Here is a 27,589-nt window from a genome sequence, read left to right as displayed (position 1 = left end):
TTGTGAACTTTAGGTCTTATTTGTTCCTTCAGTTCCTATTTGTTTAACTAAGGTTACTGGTTCTTGCTACATTTACTGCTGCACTGTTCAGATTTGGCACGTTCTGTGTTAAAGGAGATACTTACTGTAAATTGAGTCATATCTTAACCTTCTCTTAAACTAGAGGCAGAACGCAGTACGAAGCATATCTTTCTGCCTTTGAATGGACCTTTGTGGCTCCTCTTTCTGTTCTTTCTGATTTTTGCACTCAAAACGCAGTCAGCAGAACTCTTCAGTCCATGAGTCTTCCCAATACCGCATTCAGAAGGAAAAGTCCTTTCCTATTTATTGCTGCACTATTCACATACCAAAGCCCCCCCAAACACACATGCTGTGGCCAAGGGTCAAATTGGTTTACTTACTTAGATAAACTTCCAAATCCTCTTCAGAGAGCCTGTTATTTACTCTATTTATAATTTTGCATTTAGCCATATCAAAACACATTTCATTCAAATAAGGCCAGCTTGTCAAAGTGGCCCTGTAAACTGCCAACCTGCATGTCATCCATAGAAATTCAACATTTGCTTCCAAACACTGAACTGTGTCCTAGCAGAACACCCACAGAAATATTCCCATGCTGTGGTAACCAACTGCTTTAGAAATTACAAGTTAGCCAGTTAACTCATTTATTGTGCAGAATCTCAATATTGTTATTATTGTGTAATGTAATTTCTATGTAATTCTAAAAATCAATGTCATGTAATAACTAAATCAAGCACCCTATAAAGAAAACAGGGAAACATTCATCTTTCTCAACAAAACCTGTAATTTTATCAGTGTAAAATCTGTTTTGTTTGATGCAATCAGTTTTCCATAAATAGTAGTCACCAGCTTCAAATATTCCTATCCTTCACTGTTAACTGCACTTAATCCTAACTTTTTTTTTTAAGTTGTTCTTTTTTAATCTAGTACTAAGGTCAGTCAGGGGGAGATTTTTTGTTTGTCTGGGACTGAACAAATTAAATTAGTCATCACACTTTCTGAACACTGATAAAGTAACAATCAGTTATCTGGAGCATCCCCTAGTATTCCAAACGTTAAGATTTAAATGTCACGATGCTAGAAATCTCATCCAAGTCTTTCACCATTCCTGGATGAAGTTTACTTAGGGCTGCAGATTTGAAATGTCCACTACCGCATACTGCACTTCATGTACATTTACAAATGCATTAGAAAGTACTTCCATGGTCCTCATCATGTAGCATAAGCTTATCTTCTTCCTTTTCCCCAAAGAAAGGCCAACAGCTTTAAGAAACTCTGACAATATATTTGAACAGCAAGAAAAAGTACAGGCGCTCAGTTAGGATATTTTTTTTAAACAGAACAACGAACATTTTCTGTCCAATAGCTTTTCTACACAAAGAGAAAACGTCTTTCACAAAGCATATCAATCTCCCCCAGACTCTTAGATTTTAAAAGAAAAAGGAATAAGATACAGTTTATACTACAGGAAAACGAGAAAATCTGCACAACTTTGCAAAAGCTGACACTACTTTTGGAAAAATAAGCTGCAAATGCTTCAACATTGTGAACTCTCTGAGAGATAATGAACACAGCACAGACATCCCTGACAAAATAAATAGATTAATTGATGGGAGACTAGTTTGATGCAAAGGTTTTTCCTTTGCTGTCTTCTTGGTTTGTTGAGGAGGGTGTAGAGTGTGTTGGTTATTTTCAAGACATGGTTTACCATTATCAATTCTAAAATATAGAGTCTAAAAAAAGTGCAGAGATTTAAAACAAAACAGGAAACCAGTTAGGTGCAAAAAAGATCAGTAACTCATGCTCCCACCCTTAAAACCCCCCACAAAACTTTACATTTCCACACACAAGCTGATGCATACTTGTACAGTGTCGTGACAAAGAACAGGAATGCTGACAGATCTTTAGCTGTCACCGTAGCAGTAACACGTTTGTAAAAATACTTGTTGCTTCCTAGAGTCCAATAACAATGAAAATAGCGTCCTTAACTACTCAGCACCATTTTCCAAATTGTCTGTCTCATACTTACAGATTACTGCACCGCTTAAAGTAAATCTGAAGAAAGTGCAGCCTATTCTTGAACTCCCAAAATTTCAAGTTCCAGAATTGGTACGCAAACGAGAAAAATAATTCAAAGTACACCACAACTTATCAGGGAAAGAGGTATAGCTTGTTTTTTGACAACTATGCAATGAAAATATTTCATATATTCCAACTAGCAGAATGATGAAATTCTTAGATTAATTCCTAATTACTTACTTAATTGGAAGAGAACAGTCTATTTCATATAATGTGCAACGCTGGTTTAAATAACCTCTAAATTTCATATGAGGAAATCCTCGGTCTTTTGAAAGACATTAAAAAAAAGAAACAAGCAAGTCTTACCATTTTGATGCCAGTGGAAAACGTGACTGGTTTGACAGGTTTGGGTTTTTCCAGCTGCATTTCTAGCTGAGCAGATCTGTCCTTATGCTGAGCTAAAAGCAGTGAAGCAGGAAGACTGGAGCTCTCCTGTAAACATATGAGGAACAAATTTGAACTCTAAACCAAAACAAACATTAATTAACACCGCATACTCTTCAAAACTGCAAGCTGTGTCTGAAAGGCCGTCACTGGCAGAGCAGCGTAATGCTAAGTATCCTCTCAGAGACAGTTTACAGAAAACGATCATTTTCAGTAACAAGAAAAAGCTGCAGCAACCTCATAAATCAGAGTAACCTGCAAACAACCATTTTTATAGAATCCACATTAAAGACAATATAACAGGCTCCTTATTCCAACTGGCCAATGCAACTATATTTATTAAAATAAAAAAAAATTAGAACTTAATCAGAGAAGGAATAATACCAAGTAGTATAACTTGGATCAGATGTTTATCTAAGACGCATTCTTTCTGCCAATGAACTCAGACCAGTTTGAAATTGTTTCCCATTAGATTTCACCTGAGGCCGTTTGGAAATGATCCTTGCTCTGCTTTGCACAATGGCACTATTGTAAGTGCAACCAACAGCATATTTATTTTCTCCTTCACCAACTTATTTTTAGGGAAGCCAGCCAATTTTAAATATATATATGTGTGTGTGTGTGTATATATATATATATAAAAAAAGCAATAAAATGAATAGTTAAGCAAATGAACTACTTAAACTCTCAGAACAGAATGATTATTAACATACATATATGTAACTGCATTCTTGCGAGAGTCAGAAAATTATTAGCCAAGTGATTTTCTAATAAACTATATGTGACTATCCACACACACACCAAAATCCTTGAGACTTCCTAGCTAGAACAACCGTAAAGTTGAGAGGAGGGAAGAAGTTCAGATGGATTCTTCCCCGACTGCACTAGCGCAGTATTTTATTCCCAAGGCCCTCAACCACCACATATACTTCTGTTTCACGGAACCAAGCAAATACTGAACTGTGAACCATATTTGTTACGCACAAAACCAAACAAACTTTAATAAATGGGGCTGTGATTTTTTACTTATAACAGTTCAGGGTAAGAAGTTGGAAATTTTTAATGCTGCAGATGCCTTGCTGTTCATGGTATCCTAGAGGAACCTTCTGAAGCGATCATGAAGAACAGTCACGTTGTACACTGACTTTTCACATCACTCTCCAGTCTTCTTTCCTCTCTAATTTCTGTTACACTTACTTTGTCTTAGGACTAGATTGCAAGTGCTAAAAGCAGAAAAATCTCACACGACGAGATCTGGTCCAGAGTCACAAATACAACAACTAAGGCACAGGATCCTACTCACATTTCTGTGATTAACTGTGAGGAGGCGAGGCAAGAGGTTAAAAACCTAAACTGTAATAATAAGAGACATCTAATTTCTGTACAACCAGGAGAAAATTTGGACCATGCAACTTCAAAGCGTGGTACGTGTCTAACCACCATGCAGCAGCATGCGCTGCTAGCTGTCAGCACAGTTTAAGGATGTTGGACTCTTTTACTCGTCAGATTTAACGTGCTGTGGGAGAAGGGAACAGTGTGAAGCGTTCTCTCGTGCATTTTGCCCTCTCATATTCCTTAAACGTTCACTGCATTTCTAATACAATAACTGAAGGAAGCCAATTTTTGTACCAACTTCTCAAGAGGTCGCACAATGACCGGTAACCAGATTACACAACTGTGGGAAACCCACGGCGTGCCAGCAAGCCACCACATCCGTGATTGTTTGTCCTTTCTAATACGCACATCGCCCTTCTGTTAACTATTAACACACATGAAAGGTCCAACCCTGTAAGCATTTATTCATACCAGCAATTTTTTATATGGGAAAACAAGCTGTCTAACAGTATCAACAAAGTCAGTCCTATGCAAAAATTTCTGAAAGATATGTCTCAGAAACCCTGAGGCTCTGGTAAAAGCAGGGACACTTGATGTCTTTAAGGCACCTGGCCCTTTGCTCGACTCCAAGCTATGCCACGGCCCAGGGAAAACCTGCCTCTTTGCCACGTGCTGCAATGCCTTTTTGCTCACGCCTGGGAAGCACGGGCTCTTGAAGAGGAGAGTGCTACGTCCCACAACACAGACAACATCTAAGAGCAAATCTATAATCCTCTGTATACAAGTTAGAGAGTTTATACAGTAAATAAAGGAAGTGCTTTAATATTTTAATGAGCCCTGATTATCCAAGTCTAGAAGGTTAAAAAAAACACACATACAACTCTTGCAATAATATGTAACAAGAATTTGAGACTACAAGTCTAAATGACAACAAGGTGCTGTGCTTTTAAAGTGAGAGGTTTTATTGTAAAAGAGGTCACTTATAATGAAAGTAATATAAAATCTGCCTAATTTAGTACTGGGAGGCAAAACAGGCAAGAGCCTAGGCAAAGCACCCGATTGCTCTTCCAGTAGCCCACAACGCCTTGCTCACCTTTCCACTGGCCTTCCCCTGCCTGCTCCCAGCGAAGGACGGGTTCGTGGAGCCTCGGCCCCAGGTCCGGTCCTTTCTGCGTGACCCAGAGCTCCTCAGGCTGACCGGGAACCAGAGCCTGCTGCACAACATTTTAAATACCAAACATTTTTGCGCCTTTTTCCCTGCCTGGACTATCTAAACTATAAGCTTTTTGAAGATGGGACAGTATTCTTGTACCCTTTTGTAAACAACTGAGACCATTACTCAATATGATAACGCCATAAATAATACCTATATGAAACTGTGAATCTCCTCAGTCATTAGGATTTAAGCACCAAAGGTAAAATTCTTTTCTTGGAAGAGGAAAGACCTGACATCTCTACCTGCACCACACAAAAGATTTGTCTTCAACTTTCTCTCGCTGCCAGCATGGGGGAGGGGGGGAAGTCTCGAAAAAAATGAGCAAGACCCAGGCCAAGTGGGCTGTAGGTTCCCAGCGCCGGGCGATGCATCCAAGAGACGACTCAAAACCAACAGGTGAAATGTTGGCTTCCCACCATCCTCTACACTCACAATCCTGCCGTGTCAGTACTTTTGCCACTAATATCACTGTAGCCAGAACTTAATCCTTGTTGTTTCAGCACAGTACCAGCAAGCATAGATGTAAGATTATTTTTTTAATGTAATTCTTTACACTGCTACTGCTTATGCTTGCTTTTGCCGCATTTCTCAGGTAAGTTTTACTTACGATCAGCTTCATTTTCAGGTTTTCAGCACAGCATTAGAAGGATTTCAGAGACCATAGGAAATGTTTATTTGTTTAACAACTGCTGGTTTTCCAGAGACTTTCTAAGTCATTATACAAACACTTCAGTGCTAGTTTTATAAACCTTTAGTATTACAAAACAAGTTTTGGCTTAAATTTAAGTTGACAGTGCCCCTCCATAAACACAGACACAACTTAAAATTGCCTGGTTTCCTTCCTTGGCCTTTAAAAATCACCTTTCTGTTGTTTTTAGAATATTAAGATATGTTTTAGTAGCAATACATATGCAATCACAGTTAAAACTACCTATTTTGGTCATGTTTTAAAGATTATTTATAACCATTCTTTCCTCAAGCCATCTGGTGAAGTAGGTTTCCAGTAAAACCAACTGCAGTGTTAAAAAAAAAATCAAAACAAAAAACCCAACATGACCCCCCCAAAAAAACCAAAACAAATACACCACCACTGGTCTCTAGTAAATTAAGAGTGTGTTATAGAACAGGATTGAAATAAGTCAGAAAGCAGTTCAAAACCCCTATTCTGAGCCATTAAATTCAAGTTCATAGTGGAGTTTTTATTAACTGATCCACCACTCAAACTATTTCTGATTGTGTGGATTGTAAGCACTTTTACCTTTAAAGTGAAAAGAGAGTGCTGGATGCAAAGTTACAGACTTGAGGGATTTTCAAGGAATATTTCTGCTCATCCCTGCCTTTGTCTACCAAAAATGAAACACCAGCTCCTTTCAGCAAAACCAATGACAGGTTGCCAGGACTCCTGGCTTAGGAAAAGGCAGCTCTTCAGGAGAGCCCCCGAAACTCCTAAATTGCACATCAATGCTCTCTCTTCATGTCAGTGCCTTCTGCACTGCTTCAAAGAGGAACTCTTACTTTTCCAGGAAAAGCATCTGTATTTTGAATAAGAACTGAGAATACAAAGCAGGAATTAATGCTGTATTAATGTGAGATAAACTGGAATACGAGAGAAATTCTGATTTAAATCTGCCAGGCAGCTTTAAACCACATTGACATAGCTGCACACACATATGCATGCATATATACTTCTCCTTTTTTCTGATTTCCTTCAAGGTTACACATGGACTGTTCTCATGGGTGTTAGACCACGTGAATGTGTGTGTGCACGCGTGTCTGTACACACATGCATATTAAAAAAATTGAGATCTGAATCTTGCTTAAATAATACATTTATTGAGCTTCTCTATGCCCACACATCATCATTGCATTTCAGATGCAGAATCAGTAGTAAATTCAGCCAAAGACAAGATTAACAGTTTCCAGAAGTAGCCTGCATTTTTCTTCAGTTGTCTACGCACCCCTCGAATCCAAGCTTCGTTCAAGTCAAAAGGAGCAACTCATACACAAAAAGTTTGCAGTAAGGGAACACAACACACTCAAGGCAAAAAAATCTTTTCCTTTTAGTAGTTTTTGAATACAAAGGAACCACTTATCATTTAGGTGCTCCGACTAAAAAAGGGTTGACTAATGCTCGAATAATTCATGAGGTTACTGTCCCCTGTTCTCCACCATCTCCCCATTGCAGAGGTGGCTGAGCTCATGAACTAGCTCCTGATTACCATTCTGCTTCAAGACACCAGATTACCAACCACTATTCGGGACTGCTTAACAAGCCAACAGTGTAAGAGTTCACATTATGGCTGAACCAACTTAGTAGCTCCTCTCTAACCCCCCTCACAAATTGCATGATCAGCCATGCACCAAAGCGGATGCAACTGTCACCGGCTGAAGGCAAAACAAGCAGGTAGTTACATGGCTGCAGAGACAACAGAACCTCACCCATCATACCTCGGGTTCAAGGTGGAGTAGTCACCATCTCAGCTATGCTAATGCAAGCCATCCTTGATCACAGCCAAAGCCTGTGGCTTTCATACTGTCAATGAATTAAGTAGAAATCCAGACTTTCATACTAGCTGTTCTTCAGATATGTAGTCAAATGTCAACTAATAAGAAAACTGGTAGAGTGGCTGGACTCACTAAAGCAATTTCTGAAATATACTTCCACGTGTCAATTAGCAACAAAAGAGCTTTCAGTGGAAGCTCACTAGGAAAAGGAATGAACAAAAAAATCAAAACGGGTAGAACCAGGAAAATAGCCTTCTTCAAATACCTAAAAAAACTTTCTGCATTATTCTTTGCTAGAACCTTATCCAGGATTAATTTTGTGTTGAAACAGTCAAGAAGGCTTTCCCAGAATTAATTTCTAACCAGCACTGGACATTCTAGGACAATGAGTCCAATTAAGTCTATGAATCCCAGAAGCGCTCTTCCTCCAGTCCTTAGCTTACCAAAACCAGAACTGTTTGTAACATTGAAATGAATAACAGGCGAGAGAACAGTAACTCAAAACATGCAAGACAGGGAAACAGAAAGGGGCAGATGTGTTAATTTTACACAGTTAACCATGGTAGAGATGAATGTCAATGTACTTGCTGTTTGCTCTGCTACTGAGCGTTCAAAGCCTCTGGTTTTTTACTCACCAGATCATCCAAGAGTGCCTGCTTATTCTTCCTTTTTATCATCTGTTGTAGTTGTTCTTCTTTCTGTATGAGCAGTCGCCTTTGTTCATTTTCCTGTCGTTCTACCTCTAAAGCCTCCTCCAGCTCTTCCTGCTCCCGCGTCTGAAATGGAAATTAGAAATCAACTCATAGCAATCTTCCTCCTTGGGTGGACAGAGTTCACCCACAGCTCTACTGCCTACCAAAGGACCTAGGGCAGACCAAGCAATGGGAACACAACCAAATTCTACCTTTTAAGGTAGAATTTCATGTAGAATTTTGAGGTGATTTTGATGATTCTACCTCCTCTTATTGTCCAGTGCAAAGTTCGATATTTTTTTTTCCTTGCTGCTCTCTGCAGTAGGAAGTAACCATTTGGATCTTGGCTCTTTAAATGTTAGAGAATGACTACGGGTTTTCCTTACACCTTCACTCTAAAATGAAGGCACCCCTCTCTGCTCCCACACATCCTACTTCTTGAGTGATGTAAGTGGGTGACCAGGAATGTCATCCCACAACACTGTTTCTGATTTCACCCATGATGAGCTGCATCTTGTGTGCAAAGTACACTGTGTGCTTCTTAACAGTGGTGCAGAAGAAAAATAAGAAATTACAAATCTCTGAATATTAACAAAGAAGCTTATAAGCTAAAACATATTTAAGCATGAACTGTAAAAAAGTCACATTCCCAGAAAATGAGGAATTTTTCCTATAATTTGAAGTCACATGCCACGAGAGAAGAGAAGAAAAGAAAGAAATAACTAGCACATAGCGACTAGTTTTTATTTCAGGATTTACTTCTTGAGAAGTTTTTTTTAACCTGTAAACTATTAAGTCATCTGCATTTGAAAATTGTAGTGGAAGAAAAAAAGAGGAGGGCTCAAAGACAGGGGTGGGGAAAAGGATTACAGCTAAGCAACTTTATACAGGAGAGGGAATCAAAAGAACGTTAGTCTGGTGGTAAGAAGGTATAGGACGATAACATACAGAAAACATTTTCCAAATCTTCCCCACCAAAAATACTAAAGCAAAGGGAGATTCAGTAAAAACGCAGAGATAATTAGAATTTTATAAAACTTAAATGGATGATTAATCCACAGAAGCAGTCTCAGCAAAACATTATTGCAGCCAAGAGCTTAGTAAAATCTGGGTTTGTAACAAAAAGACCTAAAGTTATATCGTATAGCGATCTGATATATGCCAGAATATGCTGAAAAACATCCCTTTACCAGGCAGATCAAGCCAATGGGTCCCAGTGAGGCCCTGACTCCTGGACACAAGAGCTGACAGGTCTCATCACCTGCCACCAAGCCAACAGAAGTTGCTTTCATTTTGTCACTAGCAGTGACACTGGTAAAGAGCTCATCACCAACCAGTAACCACCTGAAACTGGATTCTCTTTGCATTTAATGAAAGGAAACAAACAAGAAAAAGAATCCCCAAGTTGCTAATTGAGGTAATTTCTGAGAATTAAGGGATCTAGTTAGTTCAGTCAACAGAACTGAAGAGCTCAGGGTCTTTAAGACATTCCAAGCCTCTTCCACGTTTATCTATAAAGACTGCCTGGAATTTGCACTGAAACAGCAGAAAACTTGTAGGGAAGTGCTGACAGACCTAGTCTGAAGAACCCGGCCAGAAAAATTACAGTCAGAAATAAGTAACCTGATGTACAAACCTAAACCAGACCAGACTACAGGAAAAAGGAAGAATTATCACAAGTCAGATGAAATTCTTTCTGAAAAGACGACCAAACAAAACAGTAAAACAGAAGACAAAGGAGCTCAGTAGGCAGTGAGGGCTGTGTCAAGCTTAAAGATAACCTAGACACAGCCCCAACATCTAAAGAAATAAAAATTATCATCGTGAAGCCTGGAGTAAACTCAAGCAGACAAGTGGAAGAAGTAAACAAAGTGTAACAATGTTTCGCCACATTCAAGAAAGGACAATCAAGAAAACTTAAACAAAACTTAAACACAGTCACATCACAAGTTCAGACAAAACTATTTCAAGACTGAACAAAGCAGCGAGTGAAATTAAACATCTAGTAACAAAGTGGGAAGTAACAAGTCACCTTAGGGCTGGAGAATAGCAGACATTTAAGGAAAAAAGGCACATTTGGGAAAGCTGTAGTCCGCTCAGAATGCAAGGCTATATGCCGACTGAACTAACCATAATAAAAATACATTTATTGTGACAAGAACTCCTTCTCCAAGAGTTCTTTGCCTTTCTATCCAAACCTGTGTACTTAAACTTTTTCTGTGCATCCTGCATCAAATCCAGAGATGTAACAGATGGATTAGTACATGAGTAGCAGGATCACGAGGAACTGGCTACAAAGATGAAAAATATGGCTTGCCTTGACAGAACAACAGGCAGTTATTCAAATCCTGAGGTGACAGGTTCAGTAACTTAATATTTTGATTTGTGAGAAAGAATGACACACTCATGGGGACAGAAGTGAGAAGAAAATAACTTACAAGACCATGTATTTGGAGACATTAATTCATCAGTTCGAAACCAAAGAGTACAAAACATGATGCGCTACTTGATCACTACTGATTTTGAACCTCCCAAATGACAGTGCTACAAGAGAAGAACAGTCTTAGGATCACGCATCTCAACGTGGAAAACCCGCAATCTTTTATGAGAGGCTGTTAAGATCTCTGCTACAATACTGCATTCAATCCTGGTCCCTTCTGCTTGCCAAACACAAATTGAAACTGAAACAGGCAAAGGGTAACAAGAACACCAAGAGGGACAGAGAGTATCTATATTCCTCAGGAGCAAACTGTTGAAGTGGACAGAAAAATTTATGTTGGTTCAAGAATGAAGGGACAATGACTGGCCATAAGAAGTCTAGGTGAGAAATTAGGACACCTTTTACCACTTAAGGAATAAAGACATTCCAAAACCTGCCAAAAAGAGCTAGAGAGAGAAAGCACCCTTTCAGCTTTTGGGAGAGTGGTAAATTTATGGGCAAGATCATGCAGTTTTTGTAATGGCAACTGCGTCAAGTCTATTATTATGTTTCAATTGTTGAAAAAGAAATGTTGAATGCTTCAAATGTTGAAACAGAAATAAAAAAAGAAATGTCTCCAGATCTCCAGTAAGTCTGGATTCACGCAACCTTGTCCAGCGTCCACCAGAGAGCCTCTAGCACAGCAAGACCATACAGTACAGAAAACAGAAGGCCCAGGGGGCTTGGGTGGGTACCGAGTATTTCTGTGCTGCTTGATGTGATCACACAGCTTGTGCGCAGGCCGCCTGCGAGTCACGCACATGAACGGATGGTGGGCTGCAGGCAAAGCACGCCGTTCTCATGGTGACCCTAGAGGTTGCACCTACATTGTAAAATAAGACATGGAGCCAAAGATTTGGCAGGTCTCTTCAAGCTCTGCAGCATAGGATATTGCACAGTGTCAGAGACAGGATAACAGATCAGAGATGGACCCCTAGGGAAATTTCCTTGCCTTTAAAAGGAAGAGGTTCAAACAAACATTTTTCAGATTCCAATCTCCTCCTGTGAAATCCTAGAGCTAAAGAAATCACTGGGAGTTTTGCCACAGACTTCAGGGGAGTGAGGATTTCACCCCTACTGATTTGAAAGCAAGTCCTTAGTGCAACTGGAATACAAACACAAAACCTTGTCATGTCACGCTCTGGGCAGACATTTTCCTTCAAGAACCAATAACAATGTGTATTTTTATACTGAAAAATATTTAACAGATTAAACTTTTCTTACAGAAAGAAATGCTTGCAAGTTTATTTTTAAAGAACAAAACGATAACTGAGCTGTATTTTAAATTAATAAACCTTCGAAGAACCATGCATTTTGCATACAGATTATGTATACAGTACTCCTGATGTTACTGTTACCAGCTCTTGAACAAAAGTTTTAATGTTTGTTTCAACATCTTTCATTCTAAATCTTGCATAAACCAGATCTGTGCTTTCCCTCAATTTTACGTCTCTCTCCTGGGAGCTTCATAATGTCTGTGTCTGGATTCCTCTTTTCCTTTGGATGAGAAAGGAATGATTGTCCTGGTATAGGAATGGACTTAGTCTCTCCTGGATATTGTCCAACGACACTGCCAGCACGCATGCGGTGGTGATGTATTATATGCAGACTTCACTGCCTGTCCCTCTTTTTAAGCTCTTCCCAAAATAAAGCATAACTACATTTCAACTACCAATTTAATCTCTTTAAGCAGCACTAAATATCAGTATTGCAGAATGTTAGCATATTATGGTTTTTGAATACAAAGTGAAATCTGCATAGTGCCTTCAGCTTTGACTTGGTTTTAAGATATTACAGAAAGCACTCCACTTTGAAAATCCTTTAATTCTTTAACTAATGAATAAAAATTGCAGGGGAGAGTAGAAGTTAACTAACCAGTTTTATCTTATTTTTCTGAATGACTTCTTTGTTATCCTTCTGGTACAGCTCCATTTTCCTTTTGGTGTTCTCCAAATCCACATTGTTGGTCAAGTTAAATACTGCACGAATATTAGAAAGACAGAAAGTAAAAGTATTAGGTTGGCACGCATGACTATGACAAAGAAATACTACTCTTATGTTCTCTACCCCTTCTAGCACCAGATACAAAGATCGCAATAAGAGAATTTATTTAAATATGCCCTGTAAAGCAAGACACAATCTGCTAAATCACTGCAAACTTGAACAGAAGCCAGCAGAGTTCCTTTAGGTTTACACATCTGTAGGAGATGAATATTTGATTTTTGCATTCTATTTTGTGATATTGATAATGATACATATGAATAACCATAATATTATTCATAAAACATTGACTTTTCAAGTAGCAGTTACAGCTAAGAACACAGTGATTCCTATAAAATTAGACTAAACACATACGTATTAAGATAAGGTTAGAAATTAAATCATTCCATTTCATAAGAGTATCTAATGCACAGAGACTGTTCAAATTCTCAGGTACACAAAAAATTTTCACATCATTTGATAACTTAAAAGGCACCAATGTACAATTACCTTTATTATGAGGAATCTGCAAATGCATCCAGATTAATAGGTTAAGTGACATTCTTTTGATGTCTCTCGATAGTGACAGACTATATCTCACGTAATTATGAGCAAGCAGCATTGGCCAGCAAGCTCCATAGTTGAGCACAACATTCCCAATTATCTACACATGGCATGGAAGATACCTCAAGAAATTGAACAGTTTCTATAATCAACAGCTTGAAAGATGTAGACCCTTTGGATGATTAGTAACTTGATACAATGCCTGAGCCTTTCACCTCTAGGTCACTGGTTCAATTGTGGGTCAAGGGAATTCCAACTGAAAGCCATTATCAGTGGGAAGTCGCTTGGTGATCACCATCCAGAGTGGATGCTGGGCTCATGCCCGTGGCCTTAAAGCTATTGAAGATTGCCAACGTACAGCACTCAAAGCCTCAAAGACCTTTGTCACATGGCTACAGTAAATTTACAAGAGCAGCAGAGAAATTTGCACTGCCGTTGATAAATCCTTTGCGAGAAAACAGCAGCATAGCAATTGCACTAAGTCAGACCCTGAGGAAGGGACGGAGGTTCTAGTGGAAATGCCAGCACAGGACTTGGGAGGTTTTGGTTCAGTTCTCTCTTCCTAAGTTCGCAAGCGACTAGGGCCAAGTGAACCCTGGGCACATGCACCACTGCCAAGTCATTTGTCTAAGTGACGCTGCTAGAGAGAGAGAGAAGGAAGAAGCATGAAGTCTGTTGTCACTCATCAGGATGGCACACATCTCGGTTTGGTAAAGATTATATCCCTTCTTTCATCCTTGCCACAGGTAACAAGACAAAAAATGAGCTTTTAGGAGGGTTTTAGGTAAACCAAACCATGAATAGCCTAGAATGGCAAACCAGTTGAGAGCAGCAAAGGAAACAGCAAGAAATCAAAGCAGGGAGCAAATGTGGGTGGGGGGAGAAAACAGGCAAGGTCCAAAATGCTAGAGTTGCGGGATACAGCTCAGGTCTACAAACCCAGCTGTAGAGCAGCCCACTATTGCCCAAAAGGGGCAGTCCTGCTTTCACATCCCTCTTCCCAGGCACAGGCGCTGTGCTCTGACTTCAGGGCTCCCTGGATGCTTTGCAGTGTCAACAGAAACCCTCCAGTAACCTGAACTGGCTCAAAAAAGGGGCTGGACACGTGCCAGAGATGGTACAAGGGAGTAATGAAAGTGTAGAGATGAGAATAGGAGTACTCTCTTTCCAGGAGTACTGAACCACCACATCATCTTACTCTTTTCAAAAGTATTCGGTCCTTCCTTGAACTGCAATAAAAAGGGCTAGGCAAGATACAGCTGAAGAAATTCCTAACCTTAAGCAAACAAACAAAATGCTGTATTTATTTTCTGCTCCTCTTTTCCAAATAATAAGCAATATCAAGAGGACTGACATTCTGATTCAGCCTGGCTCTTAAATCATCTGAACTCTTCCACGCCCACCCCAGCATCCTCACTTCAGAAGGAAGATCAGAGATGGAGGTTGGTTTTGTGGTTTAAGCATTTGATTGGGAATCAACACCTGAGTTCAATTTCCAACTTTGCTACTGCTCCTGGGCAGATCACTAGGCCTCTGTACTGGAGGTCTCCCACCAGTAAGAACCAGGAGTAGAGGAATAAAGCTTCCTTTCTCCTGTACATCGTCTGCTGTATCTCCGTGCTATAGCTATTTGCGGCACCTATCTCTGTAGTCTTGATCTCATCTCAGGTGGAACCTCTAGGCACTGCTATAACCCAAACAAGGCATTCAAAGTTCAGCTCCTTGGTTTTTGGAAGCAAATTACCCATTTCAAATGTATTTATTTTTTTTTTCTCTCCAAAAGGCAAAACAGTATTTTCCAATTTCATACTGCAACAAACTTATGCTTTCTGGTTGTAGCAACATTTCCCCAGTAAAACACATTAGTCTAAATTTTTAGTATTTTAATGGAGATTTGACCTCCAAATTTCCAGCCTACAGTTCCCTGCTGACAAGCAGCTTAATATTTGAGTATTACAGCAGAGAAGAATTGTCATGTGAAAATGCTGGCATACAGTCAGACCAGGGCTCTGCAATGACAGCAGCTGCATGGGAATGTCAGCACTTCCTACAACTTAAATCCACACACCAGCTCTCTAAACTCTTCAATGACGACACAAGAAAGAAATAGCATATGAGACATGCTGTGCTAGCAGGATGCCCAGATGCCACCTTCAGGTGCAAGAGGAGGAGCAAGATGAGACGCCAAATGCCTTTAGGCTCCTGAACATCTTGGGTATTTCTCTAAAAATAATGCAGCAATAAGCTGATGATCTAGGTTGTGCAACTATTGCTGCTTGAAAGGTTCAGGGTTGTTTGGTTTTTTTTCCTCCTTTGTCAGTTACCTTTAATAGGTTCAACTAGTCACAGCCTAGGTTTGTAAAACAAAACCTGTAAGATTTAAAACTCATACTGGGGAAAGGAGGCAAATTTTAGACATATGCAGATGCCTGACTTTATTTAGAACTACTTACAAAAGCTGGTTTATTTTGCTACTTGATATGAAGTAACATTTCCATGTGAGAGATCTGTTTCTGCATCAATGTTTAAGAAATCTTCAATATCCACCTGCATAGCCACCTTGAATGCCCACTGTTCTGCTCGCAGCAAGGTGAAAGATGGTTTATTTCCCCTTCTGTTTTCCTGGTGTGGCTGGAACCAAACGACAGGTAAAACCTTTTCAACGGTCAGATCTGCTCATACCATGCCGATTCTGCTGTCAGTCTTGCTCTACTCTATCACTTGAAGATACGGTAGGACACCAGCAATCAAAAGATTCATACTTCCAGCACCCTCAAAGGCCAGAGCAGATTTCTCCCACTGAATATTGATTCATAGTCATTGAAGAGGAACATTCTCTTGGTCCTAAGCATCTGCTCCTCAACACTAAGTTGTCCACATTTCAAGACCTAAAATACTGAAGAGCTACATTTTGTTGCAACAGTGTTAAGACCTGGATGTCTCTGTATCAACATCAGTGTCAACAGTTGACCTTTAATAAATCAAAAGAATATCTTCCCGCCTACAGTAAACACTAGCAGCAAAACAAACTATGCTTTTTGACACTGCATGGTTATCAGTGGCCAACCACCCAGCCAAAACATCTTCCAACATATTTTCTAATATATTTTTCATGAGCTTCAAATGTCTTGTCATCAGTATTCAGAGAATACAAATTCTTGCCATTGTATCCTCCCAATTAGAGCTGACAAGTCTATTTTGTAAGGGGCACTAGGCCACAAAAAAATAATGAAGAGTATTTCTTTCTCTTCTCCCTTGTCCCCTCCACAAGTTACTTGGCATCTAAAAAACCAACAAGTGCCAAATCAAAGAACACAGTCACTAATACTCAGCATCTTACCTTTTACATAGCTAGGACTATGCAGTATTTTTTTTAATTTGGTCTGCTTTGGGTTTTGCCAGAAATTTATTTTAAATATAATTCTTCCAAATGTTCCCTTCTTAAAAAAATACAACAAAACAAATTATAAAACTAGAAAAACCAGAAAGAGTTAAGAAAACCTAACTCATATGCTACACCTACCCTGAAAAAATATTGGTATAGATCTGAATATGACTGGCAGATGGCTAGTTTGAAAAGGTTTCAAAAGACAAGCCAGACTTATTTTTGTCCATGTTGAAATATAGCATAAGCCGATATAAGAGGCCTGAAACCCTTCAGGGAAAAGAAACAGAAGCTGTTTTGTATGCAACAATTCTTTATCTACTTATCCATCTCACATTGGTGGGTTTATAAAATGACTTGCCTTGAAACATCTGTTGAAGTATAACAGGAAGACTATTGTGTTTTTCTGAAACATTTCATTCTATTTAGGTAAAACTCCCTACTTCTGAAATTCAGCCTCTACAGGGAGACTTTCACTGCTTTTCAAAACAACAACATTCATTATGCAATTGTAACAAATGGAAAAATATTTTCCTAGTTATAAAAGAAAAAAGAAAATGAGACAAAAATTTTCATTATATGGCACAACAACTTGTCCAGAGACACAGCACTACGAATGGATGTCACTCCACTGCAGGACTTGAAGTCCATCAAAATCTCCCTGGTTTAGTCTGAGATACTGCAAATTTTCTGAGACACCTCCTCCTAGTTCCTTAAAAGACAGTAGTGTTACCATGTAAAAATATTTGCTATTCAACTATTAGGAACATTCCCTCTCTGGCAAGACAGCAGATGATTACTCTGATGACAGTGTTTGATCTGCATTGCTGGTATGACCCCGCTGAAAATTTTTAACTTACTAAGTATTAGTTTGCTATAAACAATATCCCTCCCACCCTGCTACAAACAACTCCTTGATCATCACCTTCATAAATCACCAGCTAGAGACCAGGAATGGCAGAAGAGCAACTGCTTCGGGCAGAGCGCTATGAAGGGAGAGACAACCGCATCCTCAGCCTGGCCAGGGAGTCCAAAGCTACTGCGGCACCTCCTGTTGGTACTTTCGATGCCTGCGCCAGCCTCTGCCCCTGTACTTTTAAGAGGGGTAGGAGCAGGGCGAGGGGGAGAAAAGTTGGAATAGACCTTAACAGGTCCCTTCCAAGCAACATTCCCGTGATTATAACAAAATAATTATCAGAAACAAAAGAAAACCCACAGCTAAGCCAGAAAAATCTAGTTAGGTATTAATAATTATTTCTGTTTATCCTCAGTTGTCTCTCATTGGGACAATAATTTTCCAGAAAAATATCTTAGCATAGTAATAAATGATTGAAATCGCTCAGCCCCATCGGTCTAAGAAAGATCATTTTGGGTGGAACAGCGTGGTACTGCAAATTTGTTCAGATGAGATGGCTGAAATGGATCTTTGATAAAGCTGCCCAATTTCCAGTTGGGTTATTCCCATTGTCAGGATCAGCAATACCATCCTCATGCACACACACAGAGGGAAAAAAACCACAAAACAATAAACAACACAACCCACAAGCGATCATAGATACCAAAATCCTTTCTATCCAGAGATGACTTGTGAGATAAACATTCTGAGCAAGGCAAGTCACCAGGCAGCTGGTATTGCATAAAAAGTCTTAGAGAAGTAACGAGATACAGGAATCCGAAGGGCACAAATAAAGTCGTCTCCTTCCAAGTCGAATGTACTCAATGTTTTTAAAAAGCAATAATTACTATTAACAATTATGTTGCGGTAATGCCTAGAGGCCTCATTCAGGTATCAGGAGAACGGTGCCAGGCAGTGTGTATACACGTGCTAGAAGGCGGGCCCTGCTCTGGAGAGCTTACACACCGGGTTTTGAAACACTAGCTACAGAGATACTCTAGGGAAGAAGAAAATCTTGGGGGAAGAAGAAAACCTTGTAGAAAGAGTGAGCAAAATTTGCACGACGTCCAGAGATTGTAACCTGTAGCAACACTCTAAGCTTTAACCTTGCCCCTCTCGTCACAGGAGCGTAGACCTGACTTACTCCAATAGATGTTGTCCACGCTTTTCCCAAAGGCAGGTTTTAACCCTTTCACTTTATTTTTCTTCCTAGTGTTAATGACAAACTGTGTTTACAATGTTCTCAAATTGTCCAACTGATTTTTCTTCTGGGGAAAACCTGCTTTAAAATGTGGTTTCTATTTAAAACCTTGTATAACGCATTTTAGCCCAAAGCATTATTTAGTGGCTACATTCTAAACCACTTCAAAAATGTGTTTTTTATAAAAGAAATCTTAAGAGGTGATTACCCTCATGTTTGTTTGACCTTCCCCTCTCACACTTTTGCTGTACCACCCAACTCTTTTCTTTAAATAGAAAAAGTCTGTAGGTATAACAATCCTGATATGAAGGGGGGAAATGTGTTTCAGGTGAGGTCATATATCACATCAACGGAGTAAGACAGTGTAATTGCTGCAAATGTTGGAGCTGACCTACCTGAAACATTTGGAAAAAACTGTCAGAATTATGCCAGGATCACATGAAGTATACTTCTACAGCGTGTTTACATTTTGTGTCTGCCAAGCAACTACTTCATTTAATCCCCCACAACTTAAAAAACAAAACTTACCAGCAAAAAGAAAACAGGGTAAAGCCACACTTGGACCCTCCCACAGAAAAACTGAAAATCTGGGGTGGAGGGAGAAAGGGGAAATCCAGTTCTCTGGCCCCCTGGCTTCCTAGCCTGGCAGCTTGAACAACTACCACCAGCTACTGCCAGGCTGCTGTACATTGGCCCCACAAGGCAAAACTTTGCTCTGCATGACTACACCCTTTCTTTCCCTTCTTGCAGCCTAGTTTTTCCACATGCACAAGCGAATAGGGAATTCACATGCACACACACACACAAAAGAAATAACTACTCTCAGCAGTAAAATGTAAAGTAACCAGAGTTGAAGACTCCTTTAACACATTGTTCAGCCATGCCACACACAACATGCACAGCAAAAACACTGGAAGAAGTCACACTACCACTACGTACCAGCCAACGGTCAGGCAGAGAACTCTGCCCAGGAGTGCAGGCAGGGAAGGGCTTGGGGAGACAGGAACAATCTACTAAGTTTGAAAGCAAGATGTGTGCAAGGAGCTTTGTCACCAGGGAAAGGAGAACAGGGCTTGAATTCTTACCCAAAGTGTTCTTGAATCTAACCAGCCCTCCAGCTTCTGGATCTGCCTAAAGTTAGTAGGTCATAAATGACCCCTTTGATGGTAAAAATTAAGAGCCTTCTGACCGCACTCCTCCTTTCCTCTTACCACTCTGGCTGCTACATGAAGAAATTAGGAGGTAGTCGTACTTTCTATTCCTTTTAGTATTTTAGGTGTCCCTTTTGGGCAACTAACTCCAATTCCTAACAACTTTATCTATTGAGCTTCGACATTATATGTTTGCAGGACCAGCACAATTACAGATTCACTCTTCTTCACAATGTTATGAAGACCAGCCATGAACTCTGCTGCTTCTAAACCAAGTTACCAGTGCAGGCTCTGGAACCATCTGAAATTTAACAACCTAATCCCAAGAGATGGAGAATCACAACATTCTGCAGAAATTGATGAGATTCAGGCAATTTCAGGCAAAACTTCAGCTCCCTTGTTGCAGATGCCAAAAAACCCTGTAACAGCAGTAAGTAGGAAACCTGTATTTAATGCTACATAAATAAAAAGCAGTTTTACTTTCCATGAGCACCTAGATTCTTCCAGGATCCTCTGGCTAAGATGCAACCATTCTTTCTACTCATTCCCTCCTTCCACCGCACCATCCAAAAAATATACAAACAGAACTACACCCACATTGTCTCCTCCAGATATTTAGACCCTTATGAGCGTGCCTGGTGTTTCCCAGCCACACAATTTAGCTCTCCAGCCTCGGCTTCCTAATGCCAACAAAACCATGAAACATTACTCACAGCAGGAAGTGTACTGGATAAATTTCTACAAACCACAGTGCAAAGGGGAGCTCCTTTGAGAAACCGAAGGGGAGTAGCATCTCCATGTTTTCCTTCAAATCACATTCACTACCCCTCCTGCATGTTCTAAGCCACCTCTGCTTCCTCCAGGACAAAAAAGAAAAGCCTCAGAAGCTCATAAAACCCAAGAAACAAACCATTTAGGAGTCACTCCTTTGAACACATCCTTGTTTTTCTAAGCAAAATCCATCACTCCGCCATAAATTGCAAGTTACCCTAAGAAGAAAATAAACTCAGTTGATAACACAGTGCCTTCCCAAAGGGCAAAGTTCTGCTTCAACTAATCCAAAGAGAAAGAAATCAATGTCTCTTCCTAAACCTTCTCCTTCTGCAAAGCAACATAAAATGCTACCACAGTGGTATGTAAGGTCATCAGCTTCAAAGCAGCTTCGACTACTGTACTTGCAGAAGCAAAAATGATGAAAGACACCATATGGCTTCTGTCATGGTAGATAAAGCTAATGGAGGCATATAATGAAAATTTCAATTTCTCCTCTCTTTGTTTAATCTTTCCCAGTGCAGCACCAACAATCCCCTGCAAGCCTTTCTTTTCCAGCAGTAAAGCACTACTTCCTCTTTGAATCATGTTTTTTCTCTGGCAGATAAAATGTTTTACTTAACAATGTAATACAGTTCAGCAAATACGATTAAAAATGTACAGAAAAAAGTAATTAGATAAACATCTGATATTATGATAAATCCTATTACAGAAACTCAACTTCGAGATTCTCATAGGCAGCTGAGTCAGAAGATAAAAGCCTATGGTCTCATGAGCACAGCACATGAAAAATGCAAGCATTAAGACTTACCAATTTCTTCTATTTCTTCCAGGAAATCATTATATTCACTTAGACTGGGAAAGTCATCCTCTCTTTTATTGTATCTTTGAGGGAAGAGAAACAAGTATTTATATAACATACAAAGATGCAATTTCAATTCAACAAGACTCTTGCTGCAAGCGTATTAAGTATTGACCTAGTTTTATCAACTATGTGCTTTGTGGCTCCCACAACTGATCAACATACAGAATCTTTAAAAGACGACTTTTAAAGATCTTTAAAAGCGCTTGTTTCAAAGGAAAGGAGCCAGCCTAGCATAAATCGGTGCTATCTTTGCCTACCGTTTGCCAATTCCTTTTCCAGGGTTACAGGTAGACAGGAGCACAGAGGCTAGGATATACTAATTCCAAGCCAGCCCTTCAGCATGAGAAACCTGTTAAGGGCAGAGACAACAGTAACGCCCACAAGAAAAGCTTTTCTAGAAGTTATCAGAAAAGGGAGTTTGGCTTCGTGCCAACAACAGAAAGCATATGTCAGCAGCAAAATGAAAATGCTACACAATTATCCTATTTCATATCAATAGACCATTCCAGAACTCATTTATCCAACTCTTGATAGCTGGAAAAAGTAAAAAAGTTGAAGGGACAACTGGCTAGAATGTGGACAGCCTCTGAAAGTCAAGACATACAGGCCTTCTTCTCAAGAAAATATAAAGCTGAGATTCTGCCTACTCTGTGGACCAAGACACATGACAGCCAGGAGTATAAACATCCAATCCCGAGAACTCAGGCCAAATTCGAATTTGGGGACATTTTTTCTGCCTACCAAAAACTAATCTGGCAAATCCAAGTAGGCCAAGCATTTTACAATGTTCTGTGTTCTAACTGCACTTCCTTCTGTGTTTAGTCAACTAAGTTGACTTCATTCCAGTTTGACTTTTGTTAACTTCAGTAGACTTTATAATCGAACGTCAAAATTATTACTACTTTCCACATCAGCATCTTGGTATTCAACGACGCAATTTACCCACATCTCAGCAACATCATATGATTCATTTAGTACTCTACTAAGTCTTAGGTAAAGGCTGCCAAGCTTATTTACCTGTACATTCATTTTTGCACGCACAACTCCCTCCAGGTTTGTTACATTCCATCAGACCCTCTTCTACCAAAACATCAACTGGCTCACTTACTTTCTTTAAAAAAAATATTGTTTCTTGGCCACAAGGAGTGAGATGCAATTTTAGACCTCATTTATCTCAGTTCCAAAAGCTCTCAAATCTGCATGACAGACTAGTAACACAAGGCTTGTAAGGAAGCATTTCCACTAACAATTGCTGTGTGAAGTACAAAACAATGTTAACATAGCTTCTCTTTTGTCCATTTTCATTTTGAGGGGAACTGGCCTTCAACTCGCAGAGCAGGTCCCCTGGGAACAAAACAATCAAGGTCCTGTTTCTTGCCCCACTCCCATGTTCACCCCCTCAAAGGGAAAGCAGCTGTAGCCCTCAACATCTGATCATCTCCATTTAGGAGGCAAGCCTTTGCCAAAGGAGGCCACATAGAAACACCCAACATTTTCTAATGCTAAGCAGGAATCCCTCAAGGCTAAATTGAGAATTCAGCCCTCGGTTGTTGCATAAAATCAGTGTCTCTGAAATTCCTCCACATTAAATGGAGTCAAGTTTTATGGGTTGTCACTTTAAAACAAAACAAAAAAATCTCTCCTCTGTACTAATGGAAGAATAAGTCTTTTTTTTTTTTAATGGTGATCCATGAAATACATCCACCTTCTGTTATTTAACTGGTGACACTCACATTTTCAGCACTTTCTTCCGAATTTCCACTTCCTTGTCGACAGCGGGATCCTCGAAGAGCTGTACCCTGAAGTTACTCTTCCGCAGGGGGGTATCGCACTCCTGGCAATTCCCAGCCCCTCTCACAAACAGCAGTTCCACGCAGCTCTCGCATCTGCAGGAGAGAGGAAGGGGTATAAAGGCAGATACACATTAAACAGTAACTGAAACACAGGACTGTCCCCCTCTTTTGTTGTTGCCCCCCACACACACTATAAATACACAGCGCATCTCCCCTTGATTTCACTATTTCTTCAGCACCCAACAGTGGCAAGGAGGCAAGGGCTCTGCACCATGGCCCAAAGGACACAATCTCAGCAGCACAAATGCATTTATTCGCCCTGCCCAAACAACTCAGCCTCTTTGCTGAGACTGAAAGTTAACCTAAATGCAATGATGGGGTTTGTGTCAAGTGGAAGCTTGTTTACTGACACCATCAAAGTCATTTTGTGTGGACCAGACTGCAATATCCTTATTTACTCTGAGCGCTACCCTGCTGCACAGAAAACCCCGTTTATTTTCTTGATGCCATTCATGGTGCAAGGTACTACTCAGCACAAGCAGGGATACAGATCTTGCCCGCAGCCTTCCAAGCATCCTCCAGTACGACCACGGAGGAACCGCTATAAAACCTGAGCTAAACTCCAGCCCAACACAGCCAGAAGAATCGAAATATCACTTTAACCAGCAACCTGCATTATGCAGCTCTCCTGTGCCTTCTGTTAATACTTTTAAAATTGGACATAAAATTTACTTTACATAGAGGCTGCACAGAAATAAACCAGAAATACCTTTCTGGTTTTATTTCTTTTGTCTTAATGAAGATTTCAGATTTTTAACAAGACAATTGCTGACTAGTCAGCTGGCATTTCATAAAGGAAGAACACACAACAAGTAAGCCAATTTTTAAAAAAATTACTAATTTTGGGTACTAATAATGTGCAAATTTCTAGCAGAGGACAACACCTGCTGCAGTCATTTCCTACTGCTGGGGAGGCAAGGGGAGGCCTATTTATAGCTTTGCTATATTGAAGCCAAACCAGTTGTACATTAAGGCCTAAGCTGTATTGTACCTTCACAAACCCAGCACAAAAGCTAAACAAGTGAAGAGAAACAATACTGACTTGGTTGCAAAGAATCTTAAACAAAACTTTCACTCTGCTGACCTACCCCCAACTAAACTGGTTCCAGTACTTACAGAGGCAGAGCTGGCTAGAGCCAACCAGTTTTACCCAGCTTCTGTTTTCAAGATTAGAAAGTGGAAAACAAATGCAATTGTATCTTACAATTAAAAAAAAAAAATTGAAGCAATTTTTTTTGTTAACACAAGTAGAACTACAGTTTCAAAATGCATCTTGCACAGCAGCTGCCAACATTAAAAAGCAAACCTTGAATTTACTTGGACGTTCTCCTGCCCCAGATTCCCTCTAGTTAGAAAACGAAGCGCATTTAAACACAATTTATCTGGGAAGGGAAAGATCAGACCTTTTAGCACACTAGGCCTGAAATTCAGAAGTTACTGGGACATCAACTCAAGAAGTACACTTCTTTATGAAAAGACTTTAGGTCCCTGCTATGGCAGAAGGAACATTAAAGGCACGAGCGAAGGCAAGGCAGGGAAAGGGTTTTCTCCTTCCTCCCCCAACCTGCCTGTGCATGCATCAGCCCAGTACGTAAGGATGGTTTCACTGTCTCCTTCGCTTTGGCAGCTCGTGCTGTTTGTACGTCTCTCTCAACACAGCAACCGAAGCACAGCAAAAAAACCTGCCTCCTCTTTCCTATTTTTAAGTGATCGAAAAGGGAGTGTAAAGCTACAGAACTTGACAGGCGGAGCCAAGTGCAGGTGTTTGTATTTTTTTTTATCTTGGTATTGCCTAAGGACCGACAGAACAGGGTCTCCATGTGCAAGATATTATGCACAGACAGTAGCACCTGAAACTACTTCACTTCCCCCCCCCCCCTTTCCCTAAATCAAAGGCATTTCAAGTTTACACAGGACTTGACTATGGAAAAAAATCCCTCCTTGGAAAAGCACTTCGTACAAGTGCTCCAATGCCTTCCCAAACTGGAATCAGTGTTCCTAAGGCTGGAAAATAGCTTTCCATACAAAAAAAAGATGAGTCAACACCCCACTATGGGAATCCCACATCGGGTGATGAAGTTTTCTCACTCACTCATGCACATCCACCCTTATATTTATTCACAGATAATTCCTTCTGTATTCAAAAGGGGTTATATAGGACAAGTCAAGGGCAGGCCTGGACTCTGTCCAAATCCTGCCTTCTCTTCGTCTCCGGATAGATTTAATATACACAGTTTGATCCCAAGCTTACTTCCTAGCAGGTCTGTCATTCTAGCCCCCCCCCCCCAAACCGCAGCCGCTTTCCCAGTGACGGCAAACACGTTTGGTCACACATTTCCATCTCATTCTTGAAGAAGGAAAAAAGCCATCTCCCAAATCCCTCTCAAATGAGCTCCTTTTGGTTTCGCTGCAGACCGCTGAAGTCAGAGCACATGCAAACACCAGGAAGGCGGATTTCAATAAAGGTGGATTTAATAAATTATTTCATGTCTTGAAATAAAGATTTCAAAACCTGACTCGACACAAATTTTATCTCGCACTGTAAAATGTAAAAATACAGCTCTTTTTTTTTTTTTTTTTTTAAGCGATGCAGCAATTTATGTGACTTCACCAAAGGTCCCCAACCCATGCAACAGCCGGACACCCCGGGCAGCACCAGGGGACACCCCACCACCACAGCTGGCGTTACAGAGCTCCCTCATGGCACACACAGCACACCAGTTCAGGCGATTCTTCCATTTCTTTGCACGTCCAACTCTTCGCCATTTGCTTTAGTGTAACAACGGAATGACTATGGAAGCAGGACATCATTCAGTGTGTCTTATTGGCCAACACATCACACATGGCTTTCCCCAAATGAGCAAAGCACTGAAACGCCTGCTTAACTCCCCTTCAAATCATGGCCAAAACAGGTGGCCACATGTTTTCTTAAATTAGGAGCCTTAAATCAGCAATTTTTAATATGCATATATGTATTATGTATGCATACATGCTGCATATATAAACTAACGATGACAAATGTTCATGCTTAAAAATCACATCTATACATTTGTTCAAAACTGAGTATGTCTGAAGACAAGAGCTTCACAAGAGGTCTAAACAAACACTCAGGGTGCAACATTGCCGATTCTCCTCTTCACACTGAGGCTGTACGGCCTCTGTGAACTGTATTCTATTTCACACATTCGCTAAAATCTTTCATTACCTTTTGGATTTAAGTTTGTATCCTGAGAATGGGTAATCTGGATGAAGATATCAGTAGAAAATGCCCAGGGAGTTACACATGCACGGACGACAGGGGAAGACTATTAGTAACGTCACCAACAAAAGCAATCACAACGCCTCCAGGAACAGTAAAGTCTCCTGGTCTTCCACACCAGGACAATAAACATCAGTATGCTCATTTTCATTTCCATGGACACTGGTTTATCTGTCTTGTTCTTCTCTTTCATCCCCATGAAATATTAAACAAATGGCTCAGTTTCTAAGCAGTCTAGAACAACGCCACATTTTTGAGGAAAGCAAATAATAAAAGCATCTAGATGGTTTGGCACCATCAATGCACAAATAGCAGTACATGCCCTCATGTCAGTGTTCAAGGACTTCAGGATCAGGACTGTACTAAAAATGCTTTTGGTACATTACAGAAAACAAGCAGAGGTTCCTCTCCAGAAAACTGTTAGATATTTATCAACTAAATTACACTTACTGGAACTGAGTGTTTGTTTTGGACAAAGTGTCTTCAAAGGGTACAAGATTTGTGCCCAATCCTGCATTCCCCCCACGAGCACACGTACACTTCACGGAGGGGTGATAGCAGATAAGGAATCGAGCCTCTTGGACACTGAGCGGATGAAAATGGCTCAGAACATTAGCGTAGCGTGATGGTGCTGCTTACTTTTCTAGCTTGGCTGGCAAGACAGCAAACAAAACAGAATAAAGGAAGAGCTATTTTCACAAGCAGGAGTACAAGATATTCTTTCTTTTAAAATTTTAGATTCGGCTGAGCATAGCAAAAATTTGCAGGACTTCAGATATGCAGCCATTAATCATTCCACAAAAAAAAAAACCCAAACCTTTATGGCTTTTGCTTTTGACTAGGAATATTGCAGAATGAGTTACTACTCTTCTTTACAGAGGCTATTTTTAGTAGATATACTTATTAAGCGGTATCAAATATTTAGAATCTCTAAGCCCCTCTTCTTCAGCTTTT

At 40.1% G+C, this 27,589-nt stretch overlaps 1 protein-coding gene across 5 annotated transcripts in view; it reads right to left on the bottom strand.

Annotated features, from left to right (window-relative positions):
- MNAT1 (MNAT1 component of CDK activating kinase) overlaps positions 1–27,589 on the bottom strand; it is a 126,380-nt gene that overhangs the window by 65,672 nt on the left and 33,119 nt on the right. For all 5 annotated transcript variants that reach the window (XR_014228868.1, XR_014228869.1, XM_082318276.1 and 2 more), the window contains exons 2-6: positions 23,257–23,409; positions 21,470–21,543; positions 12,587–12,690; positions 8,176–8,316; positions 2,407–2,532 (exon numbers count right to left, since the gene is read on the bottom strand). Coding sequence is in view for 3 of the 5 variants with exons in the window: in XM_082318276.1 (XP_082174402.1) it covers positions 2,407–2,532; positions 8,176–8,316; positions 12,587–12,690; positions 21,470–21,543; positions 23,257–23,409 (598 nt within the window). In the remaining 2 variants the exon portion in view is untranslated. The remainder of the gene's footprint in view (positions 1–2,406; positions 2,533–8,175; positions 8,317–12,586; positions 12,691–21,469; positions 21,544–23,256; positions 23,410–27,589) is intronic.

The sequence above is a fragment of the Platalea leucorodia genome (assembly GCF_965183815.1).
Source record: "Platalea leucorodia genome assembly, chromosome: 7".
Lineage (NCBI taxonomy): Eukaryota > Metazoa > Chordata > Aves > Pelecaniformes > Threskiornithidae > Platalea > Platalea leucorodia.
The sequence above is the reverse complement of the archived record's forward strand: the minus strand, read 5'-3'. Positions and strand labels throughout refer to the sequence as shown.